The sequence below is a fragment of the Triticum aestivum genome, chromosome 5D (assembly GCF_018294505.1).
Source record: "Triticum aestivum cultivar Chinese Spring chromosome 5D, IWGSC CS RefSeq v2.1, whole genome shotgun sequence".
NCBI classification, from domain to species: Eukaryota; Viridiplantae; Streptophyta; class Magnoliopsida; order Poales; family Poaceae; genus Triticum; species Triticum aestivum.
The window spans coordinates 437387907-437414108 of record NC_057808.1 but is presented as its reverse complement, the minus strand read 5'-3'; the positions used below and the strand labels follow the sequence as shown (position 1 = coordinate 437414108).

General features: G+C 49.8%; 1 protein-coding gene and 1 pseudogene across 4 annotated transcripts; both read left to right on the top strand.

Moving 5' to 3' along the window:
* Nucleotides 1–2040: 2040 nt before the first annotated feature.
* LOC123122479 (auxin-responsive protein SAUR36) lies at nt 2041–12371 on the top strand. Of its 4 annotated transcripts, none has more exons than XR_006460232.1 (6): nt 2041–2166; nt 5059–5195; nt 5727–6007; nt 6143–6701; nt 7105–7384; nt 8740–9582. XR_006460232.1 is itself a non-coding variant. In XM_044542680.1 (6 exons), the coding sequence occupies exon 6, from the start codon at nt 9608–9610 to the stop codon at nt 10058–10060; it is 453 nt and encodes a 150-aa protein (XP_044398615.1). In that variant the 5' UTR covers nt 3431–5195; nt 5727–6007; nt 6143–6701; nt 7105–7384; nt 8740–8825; nt 9513–9607; the 3' UTR covers nt 10061–12371. The 4 variants fall into 4 exon arrangements, 2 of the variants coding, with proteins under 2 accessions (XP_044398615.1, XP_044398616.1); XM_044542680.1 differs by lacking the exon at nt 2041–2166 and having other exon boundaries at nt 3431–5195; nt 8740–8825; nt 9513–12371; XR_006460233.1 differs by lacking the exon at nt 5059–5195 and having other exon boundaries at nt 2063–2166.
* Nucleotides 2749–3399, top strand: LOC123122476 (uncharacterized; annotated as a pseudogene).
* Nucleotides 12372–26202: the final 13831 nt, after the last annotated feature.

The following is a 26202-nucleotide window of genomic DNA, read 5'->3' as shown; positions in this document are numbered from 1 at the left end:
TTTTATTTCTTCTTTTTTTCTCCATAAGCATTTCAACAAACAGGTTGTGAGCGCCTCTTATTTCTTCCCTGTCTCCGGTCGAGCTCCGCTGTGGTTTATTCTTCTCCATCGCCGAGCATGTGTGCGTCGCCGGGTGACACGTACACGCTGTGGTCGGCTTTCGACGCCATCCTCGTTGGCTGCGTCATGGAAGTCGAAGTGGGCGCCTTCTTGGGCATCGCGCCAGGAAGACCAGGTCGCGTATCCGAGCCGCGTCATGGATGTGGCCGCTTCCCTCGCTGTCGTGCAGCGCATGGGCGAGCGGCCCCTGAAGCACGGGGGCGCCCATGGTGTTCTTTCGCGGATTCCGTTCCCGAGTAGCCGACCGTCGTGTCGTTCTGCCTTAGCTGCACTGTTCACATACAGCGGCCAGGTCCGACCCTCCTCCCCGAGCCATCCTTGAGAGCAGCACACTCCTCCCCGCGCGACCAGGTGCGACGCAGGGAAGGATGGCCCCGACGCGCACGGCGGAGCGCTGGCGGCGCTGCGCAGGGAGGCTACGCAACAGCTCGCTGGAACTGCTATGCACAGTGGCTGGTGACACTGCAAGGGTGAGTAGGTAGCCCCTGGCCATGCCCGTGTTGGAGGGCATGTCCAGTCACCCGACGAGCCGTCCTCGCCGACGGCTTGACGCCCGATGAGCCGCCGGCTTCGTGTCCGGTTGACAACAGAACGCCCGCGTCGCCTTGCCCTGGGCGACTCGGGCGGAATGCGGTTGCTAGCGCCACCGCCTCTCCTTTCTACATGCCTCGTCGCGCCGCTGCCGGAGGACACCGCAGGCAAAGCTCACGCGGCCGACAGCAACGGCGGGGCGCCATCTCGCGACAGCCTCCGATCTGTCGGGCGGCAGCTTCGGGCGGCACGTCGGCGCGCGTCGGGACTCGGCTGGGTCGCGGTGACCGGCGACTGTTCTCGACATCCTCCTGTGGGGCGTGGTGATGGCTACTGGCGGCATGGCGGCGAGGCTGTGCCGGAGGCACGGGGCCGGTGCAGCGCGACGGCCAGATCCATACGCTTTGTGGCGGCAGTGCTCCTGCTAAGCATTTGATTTTGGCCATAGGGGCGTCTCGGTGGATTTTGGTCGTGGTGTTGTGCCCAGGTTGGCTGCGGTGCCGTGGTTCTTGGTAGACAGATCTGTCTTTCGTGCTTCAGATCCGGTCATGTATGCTTTTGGTCTATAGGCCTGGATAGGGCTCTCTTTGGCCAGATGGCACTCACCGGTGATGTGCTCCACCGACGGTGTTGGTCCATGTGATGATCACTCCGGTTAGCGGCGGCCTCATTGCGGATTGCGGTGGCCACCGGAAGATCTTCGCGGGGATTACTCTCTTCAGATCCGGTGGTTTCGTTCGGCGACGAGATGCAAACGATGGACAACGACTTGACGCAGAGGATATGGTTGTACAGCGGCGAGCAGCTGCTAGGATCGTGGAGAAGCGGTGGCGACAACATATGATTGACTTCGATGGTGGTGCTTTCGAGTACCCGGTCTCGAGCTCCGAGGTGAAAACCTATGTCTGACATGAGTGGTCCATTCCCTTGTTGAAGGCATTGCTCATATATGCTTAGACTAATTCTTCAGGGTGAAAACTTAGAGTCCAACCTTTGGTGGTTGGATCCGGTGACGGCGACGCTCGAGCATCGCTTCCTTCATGAAGGCGTTGCTGTTGAAGAACCCCGTTGTCCTTATGGTGTCATGAGATGGTTGGTGTGCATATGGTCATTGTTGTAGTTTGTCGATCGCGGATTTGTTAGCTTCGGGTTTTTCTCTTGCTTAGGTTTTTGTGTGCGTTAGTGTTGACTGTGTGCATCTTAGTTATGCAGAGGCCGGGTATGTTCTCATCATGTTTGTATCAACTTGATGCTTTATTTTGAGTCAATAAAATCCACCCTTTGTCGAAAAAATGGTGGCCGCGGGTGCTTTGGGATTGGTGATTTCGATCCAACGCTGGTCGGGCAGTTCGCTGCGACATGTCTAATATCTGACGTTCCCCATCTAACATTTTCTAAAAGAAAAAAAGACCGGCGAGATTCGCACCCAAATTGGACTCCAGTCTCCAGTCCGCCGCCGCCGCCTCCCCTTATCGCCGAAGGCCGCCCGCCGCGCGCGCATTTTCCTCACCGGCGGTATGTATCCTCCTCGCTCGCCATCTGTACGTCGGCTGCACGAACTCCGCCACTCACCGCCGGAAATCCCCTCCGCCCCCATCCCCCTTGAACCCTAATCCCAGATGTGATTTGCTTGTTCTATTCTTGTGCAGAAATTTCTTCTTTATTACTACTTCAATTTAATGTTCATGCTAGATCATACTTCATAGTGGAACCTATCAATCATTGATTTCTTCTTCATAGTTTTCGGATGGCAACTTTAGTTGTAAAAAAGTCAGCACCGGATTTGACACTTATCATCTTGGTTAATTTTCCAATCTGAATCAGCAGCGGACAGCTTTGGGAGTTGGCTATTAGCCATCCTTTTGACGCCATAATTTTAACAACCTGAACTAGTAGCTTCTATCAAGTTGTAACTTTGGCCTCTTTCTGTAAATTCATGCCTGAAATAGCCATGCTTTTTCCTCTGAATCATCATTTCTACGTTGATGTTTGTTAAATGGAGAACCGTGTGTGATTGCTAACCCCTCTATATCTACTCCTCCCTTGGCAGCAAGACCTAGTGTGGAAGATCCGCTCAAGTCGATAGTGTGGCCGGCCATGGACATGGAGTCGATTTTTGCGAGCACCGATCGTCTTCTCCAGGTGGCCAGCGGCTCCCTGCGCAGCCTGGCGCTCCGGGACGCCTCAGGCGGGTGCTGGACGGTGCAGCGGCGCGTTGCGTCTCGGACGCCACCTTCGCCGACTGGCTCAAAGTGGCGTTGGACAACTTGCTTGGCATGGTTGACACACTTGACGACTTCACAAGGACAGTGGACAACCTCACCGCTCGCCTCCAAGCCACGTGCCGCCCTAAAGGCCACCATAAAGGTAGCCGCCGCTGCGTCTCCGCTGCTGGCAAACTTGCCGGCCTCCATGGAAATGATCTCTTCCGCACACTGATGACCCTGCAGCTGCGCCTGCGGAGTTCTTCCTGGAGGTCACTCTCGCTGCGCAGAGCCTCATCATGCATGACCAGCTCGACCTTTTCATCGAACTCAGTGAAAAGATCATCTTGGAGGGCGACCCTATGGCGATCTATGAGTACAACTTCATGGCCTTCAAGTACCACAGGAAAACCTTGGACAAGTTCGTTACCGAAAAAGGATTTCCCCCCGCTTTGTATTCCAAAGCAACCAACACCGATACAGGAACGCTGGGGCGAACAGCACAATAAGCCCAAAAGAAAAAGAAGAAGAAGCAAATGCCAACAACGTCAGCTCGACAGAGCGCGGATGACCCGCCACCGCTATGCCCACCAGACACAAACCACTACAACCCGAGGCTCCGGACCACCGCGTACAAAACAACACCTCCAAGAAGGAAAGCGACGCCGACGACGCTGCTGCCCGGACATGTCCTAGGGTTTCCCCGGCACGCGGAAGGAGGTGGGGATGGATATCACCGACACCCTCCAGGAAGGAATGGTGGCACCCGCAAGTGTCACCGCATCGGGGCCGAAGACCGGCAAGGATTTCTCCCGTACTCCAATCCCCACCGCCCCACGGACCGGAGCCGACCAGCCAGATCGCCGCCCACCACCATGCGCCATCGCGGTTGCGCCGTCACCCACGCCGCCTCACTGCGAACACCAACACGAGGCCAAGAGGACCGGGGAGAAGCGCCCCGCGGAGGGAGAAGCAGCACCGAAGCCGAACGGGAGGGAACCACCTCCACCGCCGTCGTGCGGGAGGCCAGAACCTCCGGCACTGTCGCGGTAGCCGTCCAGACGCGGTAGCAGGGCATGCCAGGCCACCCCTGGCCCGGCCAGGCCCGAAACGGGCCCGCTAAGCCCCGCCGCCACACTGCAGCAAGCCGGCGATGGCGCCGCCAGCACCCTGCCGCTCATCGTCTCTCCCCCGCCTTCCGGAAGCCACGAAGCAGACCCGCCCCGCCGCCGGCCCGCCCAGGCCCAGATGGGGCCCGAAGGGCCTAGATCTGGGCTGAGCGGGCGCCGCCAGGCCGCGCCGCCGCGTCACCCCGCCGCCAACGGCGCCGCCGCCGTCCAGAAGTCCGCCCTCGCTCGCACCGGGAGCCCTCGCCGCCGCGCTGGACCGCCGCCGCCTAGAAGCACCGCCCGGGGTCACCCCTTCCCGCGCCGGCGGACACCCGAGAGGGAAAAAGCCAGGGGGGCGCCGCCACCAGCGTCGCCCGGGCCAGGCCCGCAGCGGGCGCCGGCAACGGCGGTAGAGAGGAAGGGGGAGGGAGAGGTGCGCGGGGAAGAGGGCTGGGCGCGGCCAGCCGCCCGCGGGGGCGGCGCGGTCGCGGGAGAGGAGAGGAGGGGGAGGCTCGTTGGTTCTCGAGCTACCAATTATACATCGGACAAGTTCGTTCAAGAGCACATTGACCTCGCCAACGCCGCTGCAATTTCACGTCCACCGACTGGCCCAACGAAGTAAAAGCTCGATTGATATAGTTAGGCTAACTAGCTACAAGTAACACGAAGGAGCCAGGAGAGCCATTGATGGATCCTTGGCTGGCTTCCTTCCCTATGTAGGTTGGTGCATCACTGTTTTCGGGCAAAGAACAAAATCGACTACTAATGTATGTATTATGGTACTTGTCAGCAACGGAGTATGTCTTAAGTCGTAGTAATAGTTGCTCTCGAACTGCGCCCTGTTCTATTATTAACAGGATGTATTACCTGCTTTCTTCATGCACAATACATCTACTCCCTCCGTTTCTAAATATAAGTCTGTTTAGAGATTTCAATAAGTTACATACGGAGCAAAATGAATGAATCTACACTCTAAACTATGTCTATATACATCCGTATGTAGTCCATAGTAAAATCCCTAGAAACACTTATATTTAGGAACGGAGGGAGTATATATTTTGCCTCTCTTTATTTTCTGATGATGGTACATACAGATGTTCACCTGCTGGCATTGATTAACAAATGTCTTGAGTGTTTGTTCCACAAGTGTTGATCTTCCAAGCCTGCAAGCAAGCCTCCTAACCATGGTTTCAAATGTGGTTGAAGATTAATACTCCCTCCATTCACTTTTGTAAGTCATTTCAGACAACTAAAAATAGGCTCCTCTGCACATTGTCTGAAATGTCTTCAAGGCCTTATAAAAGTGAACGGAGGGAGTAGCAAACATATGCCAAATCTGTGCTGGCTGCCGGCTGCCTTATTCAAAATTATATGGATTCAGGGGTGTCCAGTTCTTCAGTAACATGTAAATGTTGATAATATCTATTTTAAGAAGAAACCTTCCTTATACTGCTAAGTACTAATTTCTCTTGTATCCCCCCTGCTCATGTCACTTATCCATTCTTTTTTTATTAATAACCTGGCTTATATGATAGATGTATTAAAACTTGTGTATTTTCTATTCAGCTTTATGAAAGCAGTATTGAACTATTGGCATCTAAATGAACAGTTGCATCAATTATTTATTCACCGTATGCAATCTATATGTAAGAGAAGAACAACTGCGACTATTGTTCCCTCTTGATTGCTAGCAAGATTGTAGTGCATTACACTACATTTTTCCTTCTCCTGTTCCCTAGGTTTAACTATCTACGCTATCCAGGTGAACTACAGAGAACATTGGACAAGAACAAGCTCTGAAATCCTGAATGTATGTTCTTCAGGGACTTACATAGAGCTCAGCAACACGTTCTCGACCTCGGCAGAGGCATTTCAGCTGAGCAAGCGCATGACATACTCCATCACTCCGGCATCACAAGGCAGTCTGATCTGGACATCCTCAGGAGCTCTCTGAAGATTGGCGTGCTGAGGTACACTGATTGTACCTCGAAGCGCCTCCCATCGGCCGAGTACATGACACAGTGGCCCTTGACCGCTATTGAGGTGCAGCACTCTTCATCTTCTTTGGCTGTTGCTGTCAGCCTCTTCCTCTTAAGTACTACTATTCTCTGCTACTTATTCGCCAATTGAGGAAGTTGCTTTGCACTGACCATGGTTGGTTGCGTGTCTTTTTTTTAGCTAGAAATTCGGAGAAGTGGGATCTAGATTTTATAATGCCCTGTTGGTGGTGGAGTTGATGAAGTGATGCTGTTGAGCTTAGCCGTCTGCTGAATTTATAGCTGAGAGGAAGGACATCGTGACAGTGAAGTGTAGTTGTAATCAGAAAAGATGGCAGGGGACAAGACCATGGGATCAGCAGATGCAGTGTTGTATGATTAATTTGGATTAGATTGTGCTGGGGCCAAATGTTTGGAGCATCAAAGCATAGGTTTTCTCTCATATCATCTGTCAGCGTGACAAGCTGGTGAGGGATAAGGCCATGTTCTGTTCTGTGACTCAGGTTATGGAAGGATCGGGTTTAGATATCATCAGTGTCAATGATCATGCTTCTATCTGAAGGTCTGAACTTGATGTCTGGCTGGAAAAGAAAACGTAGGACTAAATGATCAGGAACTCGTTATGGTTGTGATTGGTCGCTGCTAAACTTTCAGTCTAACGTGGTTTGCATTTCACTGTTGCTTCCCCCATTTTCACACAAGTCAGAAATAAATAAAAAGAAGATACCCTGTTTTAAGAGGTATATGTCATAGCTTTAATTTTCATATAATTGCTAAATGTGCATGTGTCCATTAATTATTCAGCTGAGTTTTTTGTTCAATGGAAGTTTTCTTTCATCTAAGTCTAAGCTGCTATCTGATCATATGCCGTGTGTACTTGAATGTATCAGCGTTTGCTTTTCTCTTCACTAAATTCTTTAAAAGAAAATGTGTGCAGAACTGCGTTAGTTGTAGTTTCTAGGTGTACTCCTTGACTGAATTTGTTAACACACAAATATAATTGTGCTACTGAAGTACCCACTCTGAAACAGACAGTTGAACTGCATATTTTGCTAATTGCATCACAATTTTTTGTTCCCTATTCTAATCTACTAACTTTGTATTTACATCTTCCATTGAACAAAAAATGGTGCCTGGAACAAGGATCCTAGCCAGCTGCCGCTCTTCAGAAGCTAGTAAACAGCTACATACTGGCTAAACCCTACGTGTGGCGCCACCACACTGCCGTCAAAGCAGCATGACCTGGCAATGGAACTCACGAACGCCATCACCACCTCCGTGGAAGCATCTCTCCTGAGCAAGCACATGGCGTATTCCATAACCACAGCATCGCAGGGAGCACGATGCGACTGTCGTCGCTGCCCGCGAACCCAAACTCCCCCTGAGACATCCTCAGAAGCTTGATGAAGACCGCCGTGCCGAGGTACGCCAGTGGCACCTTGAACCGACCCCCATCGGCTGTATTACACCACGCTGCGTGTCCCTTCACCGCTACTGAGGTCGTTGCGTAACACTCCTCGGCGGCTCTTTTCACCACCGTACTCTGGGCAAGCCTCTTCCTCCCCACGGCCGCCATCCTCTGCCACTTCTTAGCCAGTTGGGCAAGCCTCTTGGCACTGACCATGGCTTCTTCTCCTTGTTTCTTGGCTGAAAGTCCAGAGAAACTTTTGTATCAGGTGGGATTCAGCTAGGTGTTGTAGTGGTTGGCTTGTGGATGAACTGATGATGAAATGGTGTCAGTAAGCTGGTAGATTTATAGGTGAGAGTGGAGGGAAGCATCATGTAGTGCAGTTGCAGCTATCAAGCTATCATGACAAGTTGGCAAGGGACAGAGCCATGAACTAGAACATGTAATGCTCCAAGAGTGCAGGGGCAAGCAATGATCTTGATTAGATTTCTCTGGGCTATCAGTATAGTCTTGGGTGCTTGGACATTACAAATGGCTGCCATGCCGACCTGTTTCAACTAGTGGCCAAGAAGAGACTTGTATGACCAAGGACCACCTGAAAGTTGGTCCATTTCTGTTTGTGCTTGCGCGACGAGATACCAATTGATCATGTGGGTGGTAATGATGCCCTACAGTCCTACTGATTATAAGTATATAGAGTGGGCCCTGAGTTGCAGACACGCAATTGTTCAGGCTCGTAGCAATCTATTCTCTCTGAACATTGAGTTGAAAGTTTGTGCTGGTCCACCACATGATCTGTTTGATTTTCGGCATCTCATGCGGTGACTGCTGCTTCTTGCATTTCTTATCTCTCGGATACGGGAGTACACATGACTAGAATAAGACTTATTGTGAATCAGCCACCTTTATTTGTTTCCTGTGAAAGTGCCATATAACCTTTATGCATGTATTATATTTGAAATTGTGATCTTTTCGGTTATATTTGATTTTCTTCGACGCGACCATACAGCCAAAAATAAATAAGAATGATTCAGAAGGGGATTTATTCCTTGTGGACAGACGTATTCAGCCTTTTTAATTTTCCGGCTTTCTGTAGTCCTCTTGGTTTTGAGGAACTTATGCAGACGACAATAAGAATGATTCATATATCAATGCAAGAAAGACCTGCTGAAACATGTTCTCTAAACATATATGAATTATTCTCATATATGTTTAGAGAACATATATGTCTCAGCAGGCCTTTCTTGCGTTGATCTTTTGACCACTTCAAAATCATAGTACAATCTGCCTGGATTAACAATTAATTTGGGATTGAAACTGATGATGTGATGGTAAAATTAATCTGTTGCAATACCTGGATTAATCTGTAGGTGAGAAGCTGTGCATGCACCTGTCTGGTTGTCTCAGTGTGGCAAGCTCGCTGGAAAGGCTGATTTGATCTCTCCAGTCACCCCAGGTACTGCTACTGCTGTTGTCTCTGATAAGAACACATATTGTTATCTTGGCCTTACACTTGCTATTAGCACTGCATGTTCTGAAGCTCATGCATGCTAACTTGTCGCCCATGTAGAGTAGAGGATGCATCTCGGATTACGTATGTCATAGGCACAACAAAGGTTTGCCAAATGATATAGTATGAACAGGTCTAAACCAAAAATCATGAGCTACTTGTAATCTTGTACTAGCTAGCTAGGTGTGTGGACCATGGAAGAGATTACATCTTCTTGTTGCATGAGCAACTCCCACACTAAATATATCTCCATCTGACTCGTAATGGTATGATTAATCAGGCACCCAAAATAATTAGTTTGTATGTAGCTGTGCAATCACAAAAAAAAATGGCCCTAATTTACACATGGTCTCCATATCAGTCGTATGATTCTTATACTATTTTCCACTGAAACATATCAGTATGGCAGCACACTATGATGTCCAAGCATACCCAAAGACTACAGCGCTAGTTCTGTCCAACAAGTGGCAGACTGATGACCCCAGACAAATCAAATCAAGATCACATTGCACTCTTGCAGTTAGCATTGCATGTTCTGTGCTCATGGCCATGTCCCTTGCCAAACTGTCAGGATAGCTGCACCTAACTGACTTGTTCACTTTTCTTTCTCCCTCGCCCCTATAAATACATCAGATTAGCACCACCACCAGCACATCAGTTCATCCAGAAACCAAAGCAACATTACCACACCTAGCCAAGAAAGAAATACAAGGAGGAGGAAAAGAAACATGGTTAGTGCCAAGAGACTTGCTCAGATGGCAAAGAAGTGGCAGAGGATGGCGGCCATGGGGAGGAAGAGGCTCACCCGAAGCACGACAGTGCCGAAAGGAGCAGCCAATGGCGAGTGCTGCGCGACGTCGCCGTCGGTGGCGATGAAGGGCCACTGCATGGTGTACACCATAGATGGGGCACGGTTCGAGGTGCCGCTGGCATACCTCGGCACGTCGATCTTAAGCGAGCTCCTGACGATGTCCCACGAGGAGTTCGGCTTTGCAGGCGGCGATGATGGGAGGATCGTCCTACCCTGCGACGCCGCGGTCATGGAGTACGCCATGTGCTTGCTCCGGAGAGATGCCTCCACGGAAGTTGTGAAGGCATTCATGAGCTCCGTCCCAAGGCCGTGCAGTTTTGAAGGCAGTGTGGTTGGCGTAGGGATTAACCAGCAAGTAGCTGTTTGTTAGCTTCTGAAGAATGGCATGCAGCTGTAGAGGAGCCCTACTCTGTTCATCTCTGTTCATTGCCTGATGTTAATATACAGTAGCAAGTTCTAGATTGGACAACGAAATTTATGAAGATTACCATGGATATATAGAAAATAAATTAATCAAACATATCTTGTTGGCAAGAGGTACCAAATGTGTATCATTTCTGCTGTCTCTGATTCAGGGTCCAAGCTGAAGTTGCACTATAGGTCCAACTTGCAGCTGCCACCATGTTGAATGCAACCATCTTAACAAGCTACACTAGTTTGTGGAAACGGTCATGAAGATATAAATACTAGTACTCCAACAACATGTCATGATAGTCAATTACTGCCTCGGTGACCCGATCATAGCCGCATAGAAGGACTCGAATGGACGATCATTTGGAATCGCGAACAAGAGTCTGATGAAACTCTAATCTTCTTGAGACTAGAATCCAGTCTGTCCTCCAAACTTGGTTGAACTACACATACTTTCCGCTTCTCCCTCACGGCAGAAGTTTCTTCAATGCCCGGTCCCTCGCTTTCTACTCGAACACCACTTTTGTGCAACATGAGTCTTGGCCTATTCAGGTGGTTCTTTGTTGCTTGCCCCCAGTCTTGTCTTGTTTGGTCAGGCACTCCAGAGTCAACCATTATATTGCCAACACAGTTTCACCTGACGACTCATATGCAGTTATATTGCCAACACAGTTTCACCTGACGACTCATATGCAGTTATATTGCCAATTAATACAGTTTCTCTCAAAAAGTAGCATATGGATGGATGGAAACGAGCTAGCCAGCATAACACTTCAGGTGAATCTATGTAAATTGTAACTGAACGGATAGTTCATCTGTAAATGGGTCCAACTTTCCATTGAAACGCATGTCCTCAAGTTTGAAAGCATTTGATTTGTAAAGCACAAGTCTCCATTTTTGTACAAGTGAATCATATTCAAGTTCTTCCGTTCTGGATCTGAGCTACTAGCATATACGAATGATCGTGCATACAACTGAAATCAGGGAGCGAAGCAGCCATGCATATGAGTAAATTGTGCATATTTGCCAGTAATTAGACAAAAGGTACTGGAACGGGCGCTTTTCCAGCTAGCACCACAGAGGGCCACTTTTCAGGAGGCGCGCATATATCAGCGCACCCCAACCCCTAGTATATACTATATATACATCATGGCGAGACACGTCAAAGATGGAGGTGTGTAACATAAATGGCAAATATAAAGGCAGGTGAATAAGGCTAGGTGCATACACAAGGTAGGTGGTCTAAGGACAAGCTTTGTGATGATCTTAAAGCATACTGCACCTCACATTCAGGCACTTAGCTTGGAGACTGACACATAACTACATGTCGAGCCACCAGCTGGTCTCAAGAGTGCCTTTATAAATTAACACGTTTATGCTATATTCACGCATGCGGTTGTGATTGTTTTTCATACCTTTACTCCATGAGAAAGACTATCCATGCTATAGAGGAGTAGGTGTTCATTACATGACCACACTGCATGGGATTGGGAGGCAACAGGAATCTGGACGAGCAGTCCTGCGTTGCGCAGCCGCTAGTGGTGACACTCCTTATGATAGGGCGACGATGTTAATGTCGCTTATGTGCATCACCTAGTCCAATTTGCCAATAAATCGGAGCTGACACACTCTCTTCGACAGTGAGGAGCTCTTCTTCCCTATGGTTTTTCATGACAGCTGCACTCACTGTTTTTATAGCTGGGCCTAGAGGTTATCTTGGTTCAACGAAATCGAATTAGAATCCTGATACTTTTAGCTAGAATTTTACAAAAAGGACCTTTAGTTCTCGCGCGCTTATATGTGTGTGTATATATACCAGAGCTTGCTGTGAATACAGATGATAGAGGTAGGTTAACCTGCAGTCTTGCAGTCTATGGCCCCAGAGAAATCAAATCAAGATGACACTGCACTCTTGCAGTTACTGCAGTTGGTAGTTGGTACTCAGCTCATGGTCCTGTCCCTTGCCAACTTGTCACAGATTACCAGCACCTAAACTGCATTCTTCTTCTTCTCCCTTGCCTATATGTCCATCAGCATATAGCACGGGCGTCAGAAAATTCAGTTCAAGGTCTCACAAAGTACATGTGCACCAGCTTGTCACGAGTGGAAATTACTCGCAATACATTGCACTGGAATTTATTGAAGAGAATGAAAGGAAAAACAAGTACTCCCACCGTATCGTAATATAAGATGTTTTTTGACACTTTGACAGTGTAAAAAAAAAAAGAACGCCTTATATTATGAGACATAGGTAGTATATATGTTCAGTTCTGAACTAAAACTTAGAGGTATATACAGTATACTCGCAGCACACAGACGAATGCAATCCAAGCAATCAACAATTGAACACATTAAGAATTTCGCGAGCCAGGAAATGGCCATCCTGCACGGATCTAGCCCTCACCTGCCTGTAATCAGAGAACACCTTGTACTGCCAGAAAATGGCCACTGTGCGGTAAAAATACGGGAAAATGGTAAGGCCATGAAGAGAATTAGGTTGGGATTAAGATTAGCTCTCTTGACGTTTTACCATTCTAGGGCGCCACAGAAGAGCTCTGAGGACGGAAGCCGCCCCGCCCCGCTCTAGGGCGTCACAGTCCGCCCCGCCACGCGAAAAATATCCAGCACACAAAAGTAGCTATTCTGAACCTCGTTGCGCAATCCCGAATTGGACACCGCTGCTTCATCAGTTCGTCCACAAGATAAGCATCAGTATAACACACCTGTATCTGAATACCAGCCGAACAAGAAGTTTCTCTCAACTTTGAATCAAGAAATTAATAAGAAGGATAAGCAGCCATGGTGAGTGCCATGAGGCCTGCTCAGATGGCGATTGAGAACGTGGCAGAGAATGGGAGCCATGGCATGTATATATGATGCGCTTAAGTACACCAAGGATCCCTGTAATTTTACCCTCTGCTTCCCCCCCTCATCCTGTTTCTATTGCTTAGAAACTTTGTACAGCTTTCCCTCTCCTATAATGAAAGATGCAGAGCTCCTGCCAGTTCCGGTCAAAAAACATAAAAAAAATGTATACCAAAGATTCGAAGAAAATTTTCATGGTTCCAAATTGTCCCTAAAAAGGAATACAGTACTAATCACTAAAATGACATGGAAGCACGAATGATTAGAATCTCTCACAGATTATCAACCTTGTTCTGGAGTGTATATAGAAACATGTTGTCGGTGGCACCCACCTATATATACTCCTAAAGAAAAAAAAAATGAATATAGATGGCCATTTCAAGTTGCTCCCTATAGGTTCAATCTGGTTCTTTAGCAAACAGTCTATCATGACATCATGGCCATGAACAACTGTCAGACTAGATATCTCCATCTCAGCGGCCACTCTACGTATTCCATTTCATTAGGATGTCATCATACAAGCACCCAGACTTATTATATTGTACCTCATTGCACACTCACAAACATAAATGGACGGGCTGGTTTGAATGAAGCTAGCTTCTCAATGCTAAAGCGGGACCGACGGGGTCGGCTACATGCTGCTTTTTTATCTAGGATTTCAGAGAAGGTCACATGCATAACAGATGCCTACGCGTGTGGCATTATAAAAGTGGGACAAACTAGTTTTGCCCGGTGCTTTAGGAGGGAGAAAACATTCTCGAAGCTGGAGGAGGGAAAAAATATACTCGAGCTGGAGAAGGCATTGCGTTGCATATGGGATTGAGAGACAATAGGGACTCAAAAGCAGGAGGAACGGAACGGTCCAGTAGTGTAAACCAGAATTGGCGTAAAATGGCCGAGAAAACATTTCCATCTAGACCATAGTGGACGAGGGATGTCGGCATCATGGAGTCGATACGCCTCTTGATGGAGTAGATAAAACTCCAAGGTTTGCTAGATCCCCAGGATTTACGAAAATAGATATGGAATGGCAGAAATTTTTTGCATATTAATTTTGTTTTGTTAGTGGAGTGTGTGTGTAGCAATATATATGAATTGTAAAAGATACCATCCATAATATTATTGGAGCTCCCGAATATCCATTTCTGAGCCCAGGCTCATCTGCAGATCAACAAGAAATTCACAAAAAAATTCAAAAAATTCCAATTATTTTATGCATGGTAGATAATTTGGTCAAGCCTCACACTCTTTCTCCTAACTTGACCGAGGATCTTCATGTCCAAGATGCTAACCCAACCAATTGGAAGGAGCCTGGGGCTCAGACCCAAAGCCAGTCCAGTTGGTTCAGCTTTGGCACAGCGATCTCGGGAGGAGCATCTCGGAGCGTCAAGCCTACAACAGATCAGGGTCAAATTTTTTATCCCACCCACCCCCCACATCGAGTACTGCCCGAGTAGTTCAGGGCCACCCGATGTCTGGGACCTAATCTACGTTAAACAACAACCTTACGAGACAGTTCGGCAATTCTAAATGAAATTTTTGTTCGTCAAGATCAAAATTCCAAATTGTTGTGACTTAGAAGTCTTGGCGGCTTTTCGACACAATTGCTAAGATAAGGGCATCTTGAACACCCACGCCCGCCGAAGAGTTCATACGTTTTCCGAACTATCGGACTTGGTATCAAGATTCTGCATCATGGAGGACACCTAGTTGGCTCAAAAAGAATAGAGGGATTCAATTCATGTTGAAGCAGCGAACCACGATAGGCATACACAACCAAACGAACGCCTTCGACGCTCTAAGGCAGAAGAGCCATCGCGAAAAAGAAAGAGGCATGTAACATGATCCAAAACCGCCCTCGATACACTCCTGGATCAACCATGTCAAATTCACTCAGTCATGTTGAACGCAAACCTAAGTCATAACCTCAGAGCTTGCTGGATGGTTAAGCAGGTGGCAAAGGGAGGGGAATACCTCCTCAACACCACGGAATCACGTAACAAACGTCCGACAATATCATCCGACAAGTGCGAGATCTTAATGATCTAAGAAACTCATCCTTCAAGAATAAACGAAAAAGAGCCCTTCGAGAGATGGGCCACATTGTCACGTAGCGACATCGAATCAATGGTCAGGCATGCCTATCACTTTCGTGCCGAAGTTCGGCCCGAGCCGAGGAGCGGCAACCTCAGTCCTCGACCCTATAGTAGACGGATCTCGGCTACATAAAGTCTTAATGAATGGTGGCAGTAGTTTAAACCTCATATACGAGGACACTCTGCAAAAGATGCAATGTGATAAATCATGCATGGAGCCCCTACCCTAGTTCCTCCAGCACGTTCTAGGCCGCCCCGAACCTCCACCTCCACCATCACCTCCATACCTTCATCTCCGGTGATGATTCACCCAATGAATAGACCCAATGGACGACGGTGACTAGGGCACAGATTCGCCTGAGTCTCGCTGGCCTCAGAGCCGCCGCTCCCGCACGCTTCCTCGCACTTGCGGCGCCGCCACCCAGCGTTGCTTCCCCCCGCACCTCAGCCGCCACGTGCTCCCATTGCGCTACCTCCATCCACCCCCAACTCCCAAGCCACCGAGCAATGGTGGCACATCGGCCGTCCATGCCCGTCGCTGTCCCCGCCATCGAGTTTGCTCCCCCGCGCCTACTCCCCGCACAAACGACGCCAGCACCGCACCAGGAAATTGCGGTTGCCCCCTGTGACGCCCCCGATTTGACCGTACACTAATCATGCACGCAAATGTGTACGACCAAGATCAGGGACTCACGGGAAGATATCACAACACAACTCTAAAACATAAATAAGTCATACAAGCATTATAATACAAGCCAGGGGCCTCGAGGGCTCGAATACAAGTGCTCGATCATAGACGAGTCAGCGGAAGCAACAATATCTGAGTACAGACATAAGTTAAACAAGTTTGCCTTAAGAAGGCTAGCACAAAAGTAGCAACGATCGAAAAGGCAAGGCCTCCTGCCTGGGACCTCCTAACTACTCCTGGTCGTCGTCAGCGGCCTGCACGTAGTAGTAGGCACCTCCAGTGTCGTGGGTGTCGTCGTCGACGGTGGCGTCTGGCTCCTGGACTCCAGCATCTGGTTGCGACAATCAGGTAGATAGGAAGGGGGGAAAGAGGGAGAGAAGCAACCGTGAGTACTCATCCAAAGTACTCGCAAGCAAGGAGCTATACTACATATGCATGGGTATATGTGTAAAGGGGCATATCAGTGGACTGAACTGCAGAATGCCAGAATTAAAAGGGGGATAGCTAGTCCTGTCGAAGACTACGCTTCTGGACATCTCCATCTTGCAGCATATAGAAGAGAGTAGATTGAAGTCCTCCAAGTAGCATCGCATAGCATAATCCTACCCGGCGATCCCCTCCTCGTCGCCCTGTTAGAGAGCGATCACCGGGTTGTATCTGGCACTTGGAAGGGTGTATTTTATTCAGTATCCAGTTCTAGTTGTCATAAGCTCAAGGTACAACTCCGGGTCGTCCTTTTACCGAGGGACACGGCTATTCGAATAGATAAACTTCCCTGCAGGGGTGCACCACATAACCCAACACGCTCGATCCCAATTGGCCGGACACACTTTTCTGGGTCATGCCCGGCCTCGTAAGATCAACGCGTCGCAGCCCCACCTAAGCACAACAGAGCGGTCAGCACGCCGGTCTAATCCTAAGCGCGCAGGGGTCTGGGCCCATCGCCCTATGCACACCTGCACGTTGCGAACGCGGCCGCGAGCAGACCTAGCAACCCACACGATCACGGCGGTTACGTCAAAGCGGTCCAACACGGCGCGCGCCACTCAGTCGCTGACGTCACGAAGGCTTCGGCTGATACCACGACGCCGGGATACCCATAACTACTCCCGCGTAGATGGCTAGTGCGTATAGACCAAATGGCCAGACTCAGATCAAATACCAAGATCTCGTTAAGCGTGTTAAGTATCCGCGAACGCCGACCAGGGCCAGGCCCACCTCTCACCTAGGCGGTCTCAACCTGCCCTGTCGCTCCGCCACAAAGATCCACTTGCGGGTACTCCTACGAGCCGACCCGACTTTAGTCATCACATGTGTCATGTATATAGTATATAAGTATATACCCGTGATCACCGCCCAGGTGATCACGGCCCGATAGTATAGCACAGCAGACGGACAAGAATGTAGGGCCACTGATGGAAAACTAGCATCCTATACTAAGCATGTAGGATTGCAGGTAAAGGTAACAACAGTAGTAGCAAGGATAGGCTATGCATCAGGATAGGATATCGAAAAGCAGTAACATGCTACACTACTCTAATGCAAGCAGTATAGAGAAGAATAGGCGATATCTGGTGATCAAGGGGGGGGCTTGCCTGGTTGCTCTGGCAAGTAGGAGGGGTCGTCGACTCCGTAGTCGAACTGGGCAGCAGCAGTGTCGGTCTCGTAGTCTACCGGAGAGAAGAGGGGGAAGAAACAGTAAATACAATGCAAACATAAGCATGACGATGCGTGACATGACAGTGAGCGGTGCTAGGGGTGTCCTAACGCGACAGTAGGTGGTACCGGTGAAGGGGGGGAACATCCGGGAGGTATTCCCGATGTTTCGCGTTTTCGGACAGACGGACCGGAGGGGGAAAGTTGCTAGTTCGATAGGTTAGGGAGGTGTGGTGGATGAACGGACTGCGTATTTGGATTCGTCTCGTCGTTCTGAGCAACTTTCATATAGAAAACATTTTCATCCGAGTTACGGTTTAAAAGATATGAATTTTCAAAGTTTATTTGAATTTCTGGAATTATTTATATTCAGCAAAAATGAATTATGACATCAGCATGAGGCAATGCTGACGTCAGCAGGTCAACAGGTCGGCTGACCAGTCAAACCAGACAGGTGGGTCCAGTGGGACCCACATGTCAGCCTCTGTTAGTCTAATATCTATTTAAACTAATCTAACAGTATAATTAGAGGGGTGGGCCCCATATGTCAGTGAGTGTTTAGTTAAACTAATTATTTTTATTTATAAAACATTTTCTTTTTCTTTTCTTTTTTATATTTTTGCGGCGGGGCCCGCATGTCAGTGACTGGGCCTGCCCAGTCAGCAGTTGACTGGGTCAACCCAGTCAACTGGGGCCCGTGGGGGCCACTGGGGTGGCCCCAGGCCAGCCACGTCGGCGGCCGGCGCCGGAGCAACGCCGGCGACCAAACGCACGGCGGCGCGGCTCGGGAGGGGTACGGGTTTCACGTACAGGGGGTCTTCGGGGGCGTGGCTGGGCGCGTTCGACGCGGCTCGGCGTCGCGCGTCCAACTGCGGTGGTCGGAGGGGCTGGAACGGCCGGGGACGACCGCTACGAGCTCGCCGGCGGCGAGGTGCTACGGGCGTCCGACGGAGGCTGCCTTAGAGCGCGCGAACGGCCGAACTAAGTAGCTAGGCGGGTGCGGCACGGTGCGGCCGGGCTAGCGGGCCTACGCCCGTGACCATTTGGTCACCGGAGACCCGGCGGCGGCGAGCTCCGCGGCGCGGCGTTCGGGCGCGCGTGGGGGAGCAGCTACGGAACGCGGGCGAGCTAACGGAGAGGGGGAGGAGAAGCGGGAGCTCACAGCGGAGCCGTAGGGAGTGGCAGTGAGCTCGGGGAGGGCGTGGGGTAGCCGGAATCGGCGACGATCGACGGCGGCCGTGCGGGGAAGACGCGCTCGGGGAGGTCGGTGCAGTGGCGCTCGGCTCGTTCCCGATGGCGTAGTCGACGTAGTCGACGGCGGGGAGGCGTTCGGGCACGTCGTCGGGGCAATCGGGGCACGGTGGCCGCGAGTTCGACGGTGAACGGCGGCGAGCACGCGCGGGCAGAGGGGATCGAAGGGGAGAGGGAGGTGGATCTGGCGGGGGAGAGGCGCAAAGGCCGAGGGGTGAGCGGGGGCGAGTGGGAGAGAGGCCCGAGGAGGCGGGGGGAGCTGGCGCCCTTATCCTCTCCGGCGTCGGTGCCGGCGAGGTGGTCGGGCGGGAGCGCGCCCCTGTTCCGACCCCGGTCGGGGGAACAGGGAAGGGGACGCGGGGGAGAGGTGGGCTGGGCCGGGGGTCGGGGGTGCGGCCCAGTTTGGGCCGGGGGTTCGGTCCAGGTGGGCCACGGGTCCAGTGGGGGGGTGGGCTTCTCCTTTTTTTTCTTTTCTCTGACTGTGTTCTGTTTTCTGTTTTCTTTTATTTGTTTATTTTCTTTTCTGTTTTATTTCATTTAAAAGTATTTAGGTATTTTATAAAAATGTGTTTTCTCCACCATAATTACCAGTGTAATATTTGGCACCCACTGAACATTTTTGTTTGAGTTTTTGAAAACTTTTATTTTTCACTTTAATTATATTTGAAGTTTGAACTAGGAGTTTGAAAAGGAAGGTGATTCAAATGTGATCAGCCCTGTTTAGCAACATGATTAGCTTAATCACAGGGAGTTACTGTAGCATGATTCCCAGGGTGTTACAAATCTCCTCCACTACAAGAAATCTCGTCCCGAGATTTAGGAGGTAGAAGGAAACAGTGCGGGGTATTCTTCGCGCAGACGATCCTCTCGTTCCCAAGTGGCCTCATCTTCAGAATGGTGCGACCACTGGACTTTGAGAAACTTGATCGCCTTCTGACGTGTGCGGCGTTCAGCTTGGTCGAGAATGCGGACCGGATGCTCCTTATAGGAGAGGTCTTGCTGCAATTCGAGCACTTCATGATCCACAGCTCGGATTGGATCCTTGAAGCAACGGCGGAGCTGTGACACATGGAACACATCGTGAACCTGAGAAAGGTTCGGCGGTAGCTCCAGTTGGTATGCCACTTTTCCACGCCTTTCGAGAATAGTGAATGGACCAATATAGCGAGGAGCTAGTTTGCCCTTGATCCCGAAGCGGTGAGCACCCTTCATAGGTGTGACTCGAAGATAAGCCTTTTTGCCAGGTTGATAGACCATGTCTTTATGATGACGGTCATACTGACTCTTCTGATGTGACTGAGCAGTCTTGAGATTCTCGCGAATAATGCGGACTTGTTCTTCGGCATCTTGGATAATATCCGGACCGAAGAGTGGACATTCCCCAGTTTCTGACCAGTTCAGAGGGGTTCGGCACTTTCGTCCATATAACACTTCGAAGGGGGCCATCTTCAGACTAGCTTGATAGCTATTATTATAAGAGAACTCAGCATACGGGAGAGATTCCTCCCATTTCTTGCCGAAGGAAATAACACAAGCTCGAAGCATGTCTTCGAGAACTTGATTGACGCGTTCAACTTGTCCTTGCGATTGAGGATGAAACGCAGTACTGAATGACAGATGAGTTCCCATAGCTTCTTGGAAACTTGCCCAGAATCTTGAAGTGAATAAGCTACCACGGTCTGAACTGATAACCAATGGAATACCGTGGAGTGAAACAATCCTGGACATATAGAGCGTTGCCAACTGGCTAGCAGTGATCGTTTCTTTGACTGCCAGGAAATGTGCAACTTTGGAAAGCCGGTCAATGACGACAAGAATAGCATCATTACCTTTCTGTGATTTGGGAAATCCAGTGACGAAGTCCATCTCAACATGGTCCCATTTCCATTCAGGAATAGAGATAGGTTGCAGAGTTCCAGCAGGCCTTTGATGTTCTGCTTTGATACGACGGCAAACGTCACACTCAGCAACATAACGAGCAATGTCTTGCTTCATATTAGACCACCAGAAACTCTGTCGGATGTCTTGATACATCTTTGTACTACCAGGATGGATACACAGAGGCGTATCATGAGCTTCTTTCATAACTTCCTGTGTCATATCCAAGTTTTTCTCTGCACATGGCACCACTAGGCGGCCCTTGAAGTATAGGGTGCCATCTTCAGAAATGGTGAAGAATGAGGGCTTTCCTTCTGCGAGGTAGCGCTTAATCTTGTGGGCTTCAGAGTCATACTTCTGTAGCCTTTTGATGCTGTCCTCGAGATCTGGTTTAGCAACTAGGGTATTGAGGGAACCTTGGGTAACAACGTGGAGGTTCACCTTGCCAAACTCCTAAGGAGGGGGAGCGAGTGCACCCGGAGGAACAATATGGAGGTTCAGCTTCCTGAATTCTTCAACAAGCGAGGGCTGAACTTTGTGAACCTGAAGGTGGTTGCAGTAAGACTTGCGGCTCAAGGCATCAGCCATTACATTAGCCTTGCCTGGCGTATAGGAAATACCCAAGTCAAAGTCTGCAACAAGCTCCATCCATCTCTGCTGACGGAGGTTCAGATCTGGCTGAGTAAACAGATACTTCAGACTTTGGTGGTCAGTGAAGATCTCGCAACGATTACCGAGAAGGTAATGTCGCCACTGCTTCAGCGCATGAATGATAGCAGCAAGTTCGAGGTCGTGAACCGGGTAGTTCTCTTCGTGAGGGCGCAATTGTCGAGAGGCATAAGCAATCACTTTCCGGTCTTGCATTAGGACACAGCCTAATCCTTGACGGGAAGCGTCGCAGTAAATGACAAAGTCCTTCTTAGTATCAGGTGGAGCTAGAACTGGGGCAGAAGTCAACTTGTCTTTGAGTGCCTGGAAACTTTCCTGACATTTGTCTGTCCATTGGAACTTGACACCCTTATGCAACAGGTTAGTCAGAGGCCTGGCGATCTTGGAGAAGTTCTCGACAAATCGACGGCAATAGCTGGCGAGACCGAGAAAACTTCTGACTTGCTTAACGTTCTTGGGAGGAGTCCAATCAAGAATAGCCTGAACTCGTTCAGGGTTGATGGCAATACCATCCTTAGAGATGACATGCCCAAGATAGGTTACTTCCGGTAGCCAGAATTCACATTTGGAGAACTTGGCATATAGTTGATGTTCTCGTAGCTTTTCCAGCACAAGTCGAAGATGTTCCGCATGTTCTTCTTCGTTCTTGGAAAATATCAGGATATCATCCAGATAAACCACAACGAACTTGTCGAGGTAATCCATGAATATGTAGTTCATCAGACGAGAGAAGGTGGCTGGAGCATTGGTTAAACCGAAAGACATGACGGTGTACTCGTATGAACCATAGCGAGTCACGAAGGCGGTCTTTGGGATATCCTCTTCGCGAACACGGATCTGATGGTAGCCCAACCTCAAGTCGAGCTTAGAGAACACTGACGAACCTGCCAGTTGATCATACAGATCATTGATCCGAGGAAGAGGGTATTTATTCTGAATGGTAGCTTGGTTTATAGGACGGTAGTCTTGAACTAACCGGTTTGTCCCATCCTTCTTCTTGACAAAGAGAGAAGGTGCTCCCCAAGGAGAGCAACTTGGGCGAATGAATCCTTTGCGAAGAGACTTGTCGATTTCCTCCTTAAGCTCAAGGAGTTCATGCGGCGGCATTTTGTAGGGTCGCTTGGCTATAGGAGTGGTGCCTAGTTTCAAGTCGATGATGAATTCGACAGCTCTAGCAGGGGGAATCCCCGGAAGTTCTTCAGGGAAGACGTCGAGGAATTCACGCACGACGGGAATGTTTTCAATGCCCTCGAGTGGTGCAGCGTTCAATGCATTCAATGCATAGAGCCTTGCCTCGGCATTTTGCACCAGATGGGCTTGGTAAGTAACTATCTCATCTGAAGGGTGTAGCAGATGGACGGTCTTAGTGGTGCAAACGATTGAAGCAGTATACGCTTTTAACCAATTCATTCCCAGAATGAGATCAATGCTACAGGACTTCAGTACGATGGGAGAGACAAGAAATTCCAGTCCTTCAATTTCAACAGTAACATCGTGACTAACCATAGTGGTTTGACATTGGCCCGCAGGGGTGTGTACCACTAGCGGAGTGTTTATCTCTTCGTAATTAATGCCATGCAGGAATGCAAAATCTGCTGATATGAATGAATGGGATGCTCCTGTATCAAATAAAACGGATGCTGGTACTGAATTTACGAGGAGTGTACCCATCACAGTAGCAGGCTGGTCTTGAGCTTCGCTGAGATCAACGTGGTTAGCATGAGCACGACCATAAGACTTAGCATTGTTGTTGCGGGGATGGTTGTTACTACGGCCAGCTGCTGGAAGGGCCAGTTGATTCTGGTTCTGATAGCAGTTCCTGGCAAAGTGACCCGGTTGACCACACTTGAAGCACAGACCATTATCGGGAGTGGGAACAGGAGCCCCAGGTGGGGGAGCTGGTAGCTTTGACTGCCTAGATGGTGGAGGAGGCAGACGCGGTGCAGCATAAGATTTCCTGGGAGCAGGTGCATTTGGACGATACATCCTGTTCGGGATCCATATCTTACGCTTCTGTGAGGGCGAGCCCGAAGATGAGCCCGTGTCACGGTTGCGTCTCTGAGAGCTCTGGTATTCCTGCAGACCAGTCTCGACATTGATGGCCTTATTCACCAAGGTGGCGAAATCGGCGAAGTCATGCACTAGAAGTGCGAGCTTGATGTCAGCTTGTAGTCCATCACGGAACTTCTCCTGTCTGTGTGCATCAGTTGCAATGTCTTCTTCAGCATAGCGGGACAAGTCCAGAAACTCCCGCTGATAAGCTTCGACGGTTTTGTTGCCTTGGGTGAGGTTGCGGAACTCACGCTTCTTCCGGTCCATGACTCCTTGAGGAATGAAGCGGGCACGGAAAGCTGCTTGGAAGTCTGGCCATGTGATGATTGTTCCAGCTGGCAGAGTACGCATGTGGCTGTCCCACCATTGAGCTGTGGGTCCCTTCAAGAAGAAGGAAGCAAAATTGACATAGCTGGCAGGGGCTACATCAGCAGACTCCATCTCATAGGTGATGTCACGGAGCCAGTCATCAGCATCCAGAGGCTGAGTTGAGCTGCGGTAGATGGTTGGGTTGAGGCGTATGAAATCTTGAAGAGTCACTTGGGCTGGCTGCTGGTTCATATTGGGGCGAGGAAACTGAGCCATCATATTTTCCATGAATTGGCGGTTCAGTTCAAACTGTTGGATCATACCAGCCATGTACTCAGGTGGTGGTGGGGCATCGCCACCACGACCACGACCACCTGGTCTAACCATCCTGCTAATATATAACAGGGGTAGTTTAGCATTGAGAAAATTTGCAATGACAAGAATCATTCATGATGAAACATGCATAATGAAAGGAGCACGATAGCTACTACATAGTAGTCGGCATAGCTTACAAAAGGGGTCATGCATAGAGTTCAGTACACAGAGTTCAGTACATAGACTAAAACATCATAGGCGGCACACAGGCTCGCGGCGACTGCAACTAATACTACAAGCAAGCCTACATCAGTCCCAAGAGGTACTGTGGAGGTAATCGTAGCCCGACAGCTGGTAGTGAGGCAACGGATAGCCCTCCACGTCAGCAGACTGGGAGCCGCGGATACTCAGGTGTAGAGCCCGACGCTCAGGTGGCAGAAGAGGACCAAGTGCGGGAGAGTAGCCTCCCACCTCTGGCCAACCGACACCGTGGGGCATCACGGTCCTGGCTGGGTAGATCGCAGTACGCGGTACCTGTCCAGATCGGACAAAGGGGTGCAGCAGCGTCAGAGCACGGTAAAGGTGCTGACGGGTGGTGTACATCTCGTGGCGAAGAGCTCGGTTAGCTCGATCCAGCCCATCAGCATGCAGAACCAGGTGCTGATGGTAGAAGGGCTCTCGGGTGACAGTGGAGTAGGCAGCAGTATAGTATCCCTCCGCACCAACATCAGAGGCGATAGCAATATGCCTAAAAGGGGAGGTGTCTAACTCCCGATACTCTCCACGAAGACGTGTCAGAGCAGCATAGGCAGCATCGTGGACAGCCATATCGATGGTCACACCAACACCGTGGGCGGTGTGCAGCACAGCAGTGGAGTCATACTCCCGAGAGTAGAGGTGGACGATGGCACGGTACTGCTCCTGGTTAAAGTCCAGGTACTCCTCGTAGACGGTGTACTCAGGGTGCCAGCGATAACCCAGATAGGTCATCATCTCAGCTAGCACCGTAGGTGACCCCGAGGCACCAATGGCCATCGTGTGGCGAACGACCTGCCTCGTGGGTTCCATCTGAAAGCAGAAGACGTTTCAAAGGAGTCAAATGACAGTGTGTGAATTGTTCAAAATACTATTCTGAGAAACAACTATGGCTTATCCATCTTTGGGGTGAACACGGTCACGGGATCCTAGTGTTAAAGTTAGTAAATTCGTTTAACCCGAGTAGAAGAGAGTTCAGAGTCCCAGAGTAAAGGTCGAGGAGTAAAAGATACTAGTACCACCCAATGGCGACGTGGGCCCGTAAGACACACAGCCATGTTAGTAAAAGTTTTGTAATGTCTAGACTCGACTTCGGCCAAGGAGTGTGGAAAGGGGGATTCCTACAGGCAGTCGGCTCTGATACCAACTTGTGACGCCCCCGATTTGACCGTACATTAATCATGCACGCAAATGTGTACGACCAAGATCAGGGACTCACGGGAAGATATCACAACACAACTCTAAAACATAAATAAGTCATACAAGCATTATAATACAAGCCAGGGGCCTCGAGGGCTCGAATACAAGTGCTCGATCATAGACGAGTCAGCGGAAGCAACAATATCTGAGTACAGACATAAGTTAAACAAGTTTGCCTTAAGAAGGCTAGCACAAAAGTAGCAACGATCGAAAAGGCAAGGCCTCCTGCCTGGACCTCCTAACTACTCCTGGTCGTCGTCAGCGGCCTGCACGTAGTAGTAGGCACCTCCAGTGCCGTGGGTGTCGTCGTCGACGGTGGCGTCTGGCTCCTGGACTCCAGCATCTGGTTGCGACAATCAGGTAGATAGGAAGGGGGGAAAGAGGGAGAGAAGCAACCGTGAGTACTCATCCAAAGTACTCGCAAGCAAGGAGCTATACTACATATGCATGGGTATATGTGTAAAGGGGCATATCAGTGGACTGAACTGCAGAATGCCAGAATTAAAAGGGGGATAGCTAGTCCTGTCGAAGACTACGCTTCTGGACATCTCCATCTTGCAGCATATAGAAGAGAATAGAGTGAAGTCCTCCAAGTAGCATCGCATAGCATAATCCTACCCGGCGATCCCCTCCTCATCGCCCTGTTAGAGAGCGATCACCGGGTTGTATCTGGCACTTGGAAGGGTGTATTTTATTCAGTATCCAGTTCTAGTTGTCATAAGCTCAAGGTACAACTCCGGGTCGTCCTTTTACCGAGGGACACGGCTATTCGAATAGATAAACTTCCCTGCAGGGGTGCACCACATAACCCAACACGCTCGATCCCAATTGGCCGGACACACTTTTCTGGGTCATGCCCGGACTCGT

Coding starts and splice junctions, on each gene's coding strand:
- LOC123122479 (XM_044542681.1), top strand. CDS start 9,608: ATGGTTAGTGCCAAGAGACTTGCTCAGATGGCAAAGAAGTGGCAGAGG.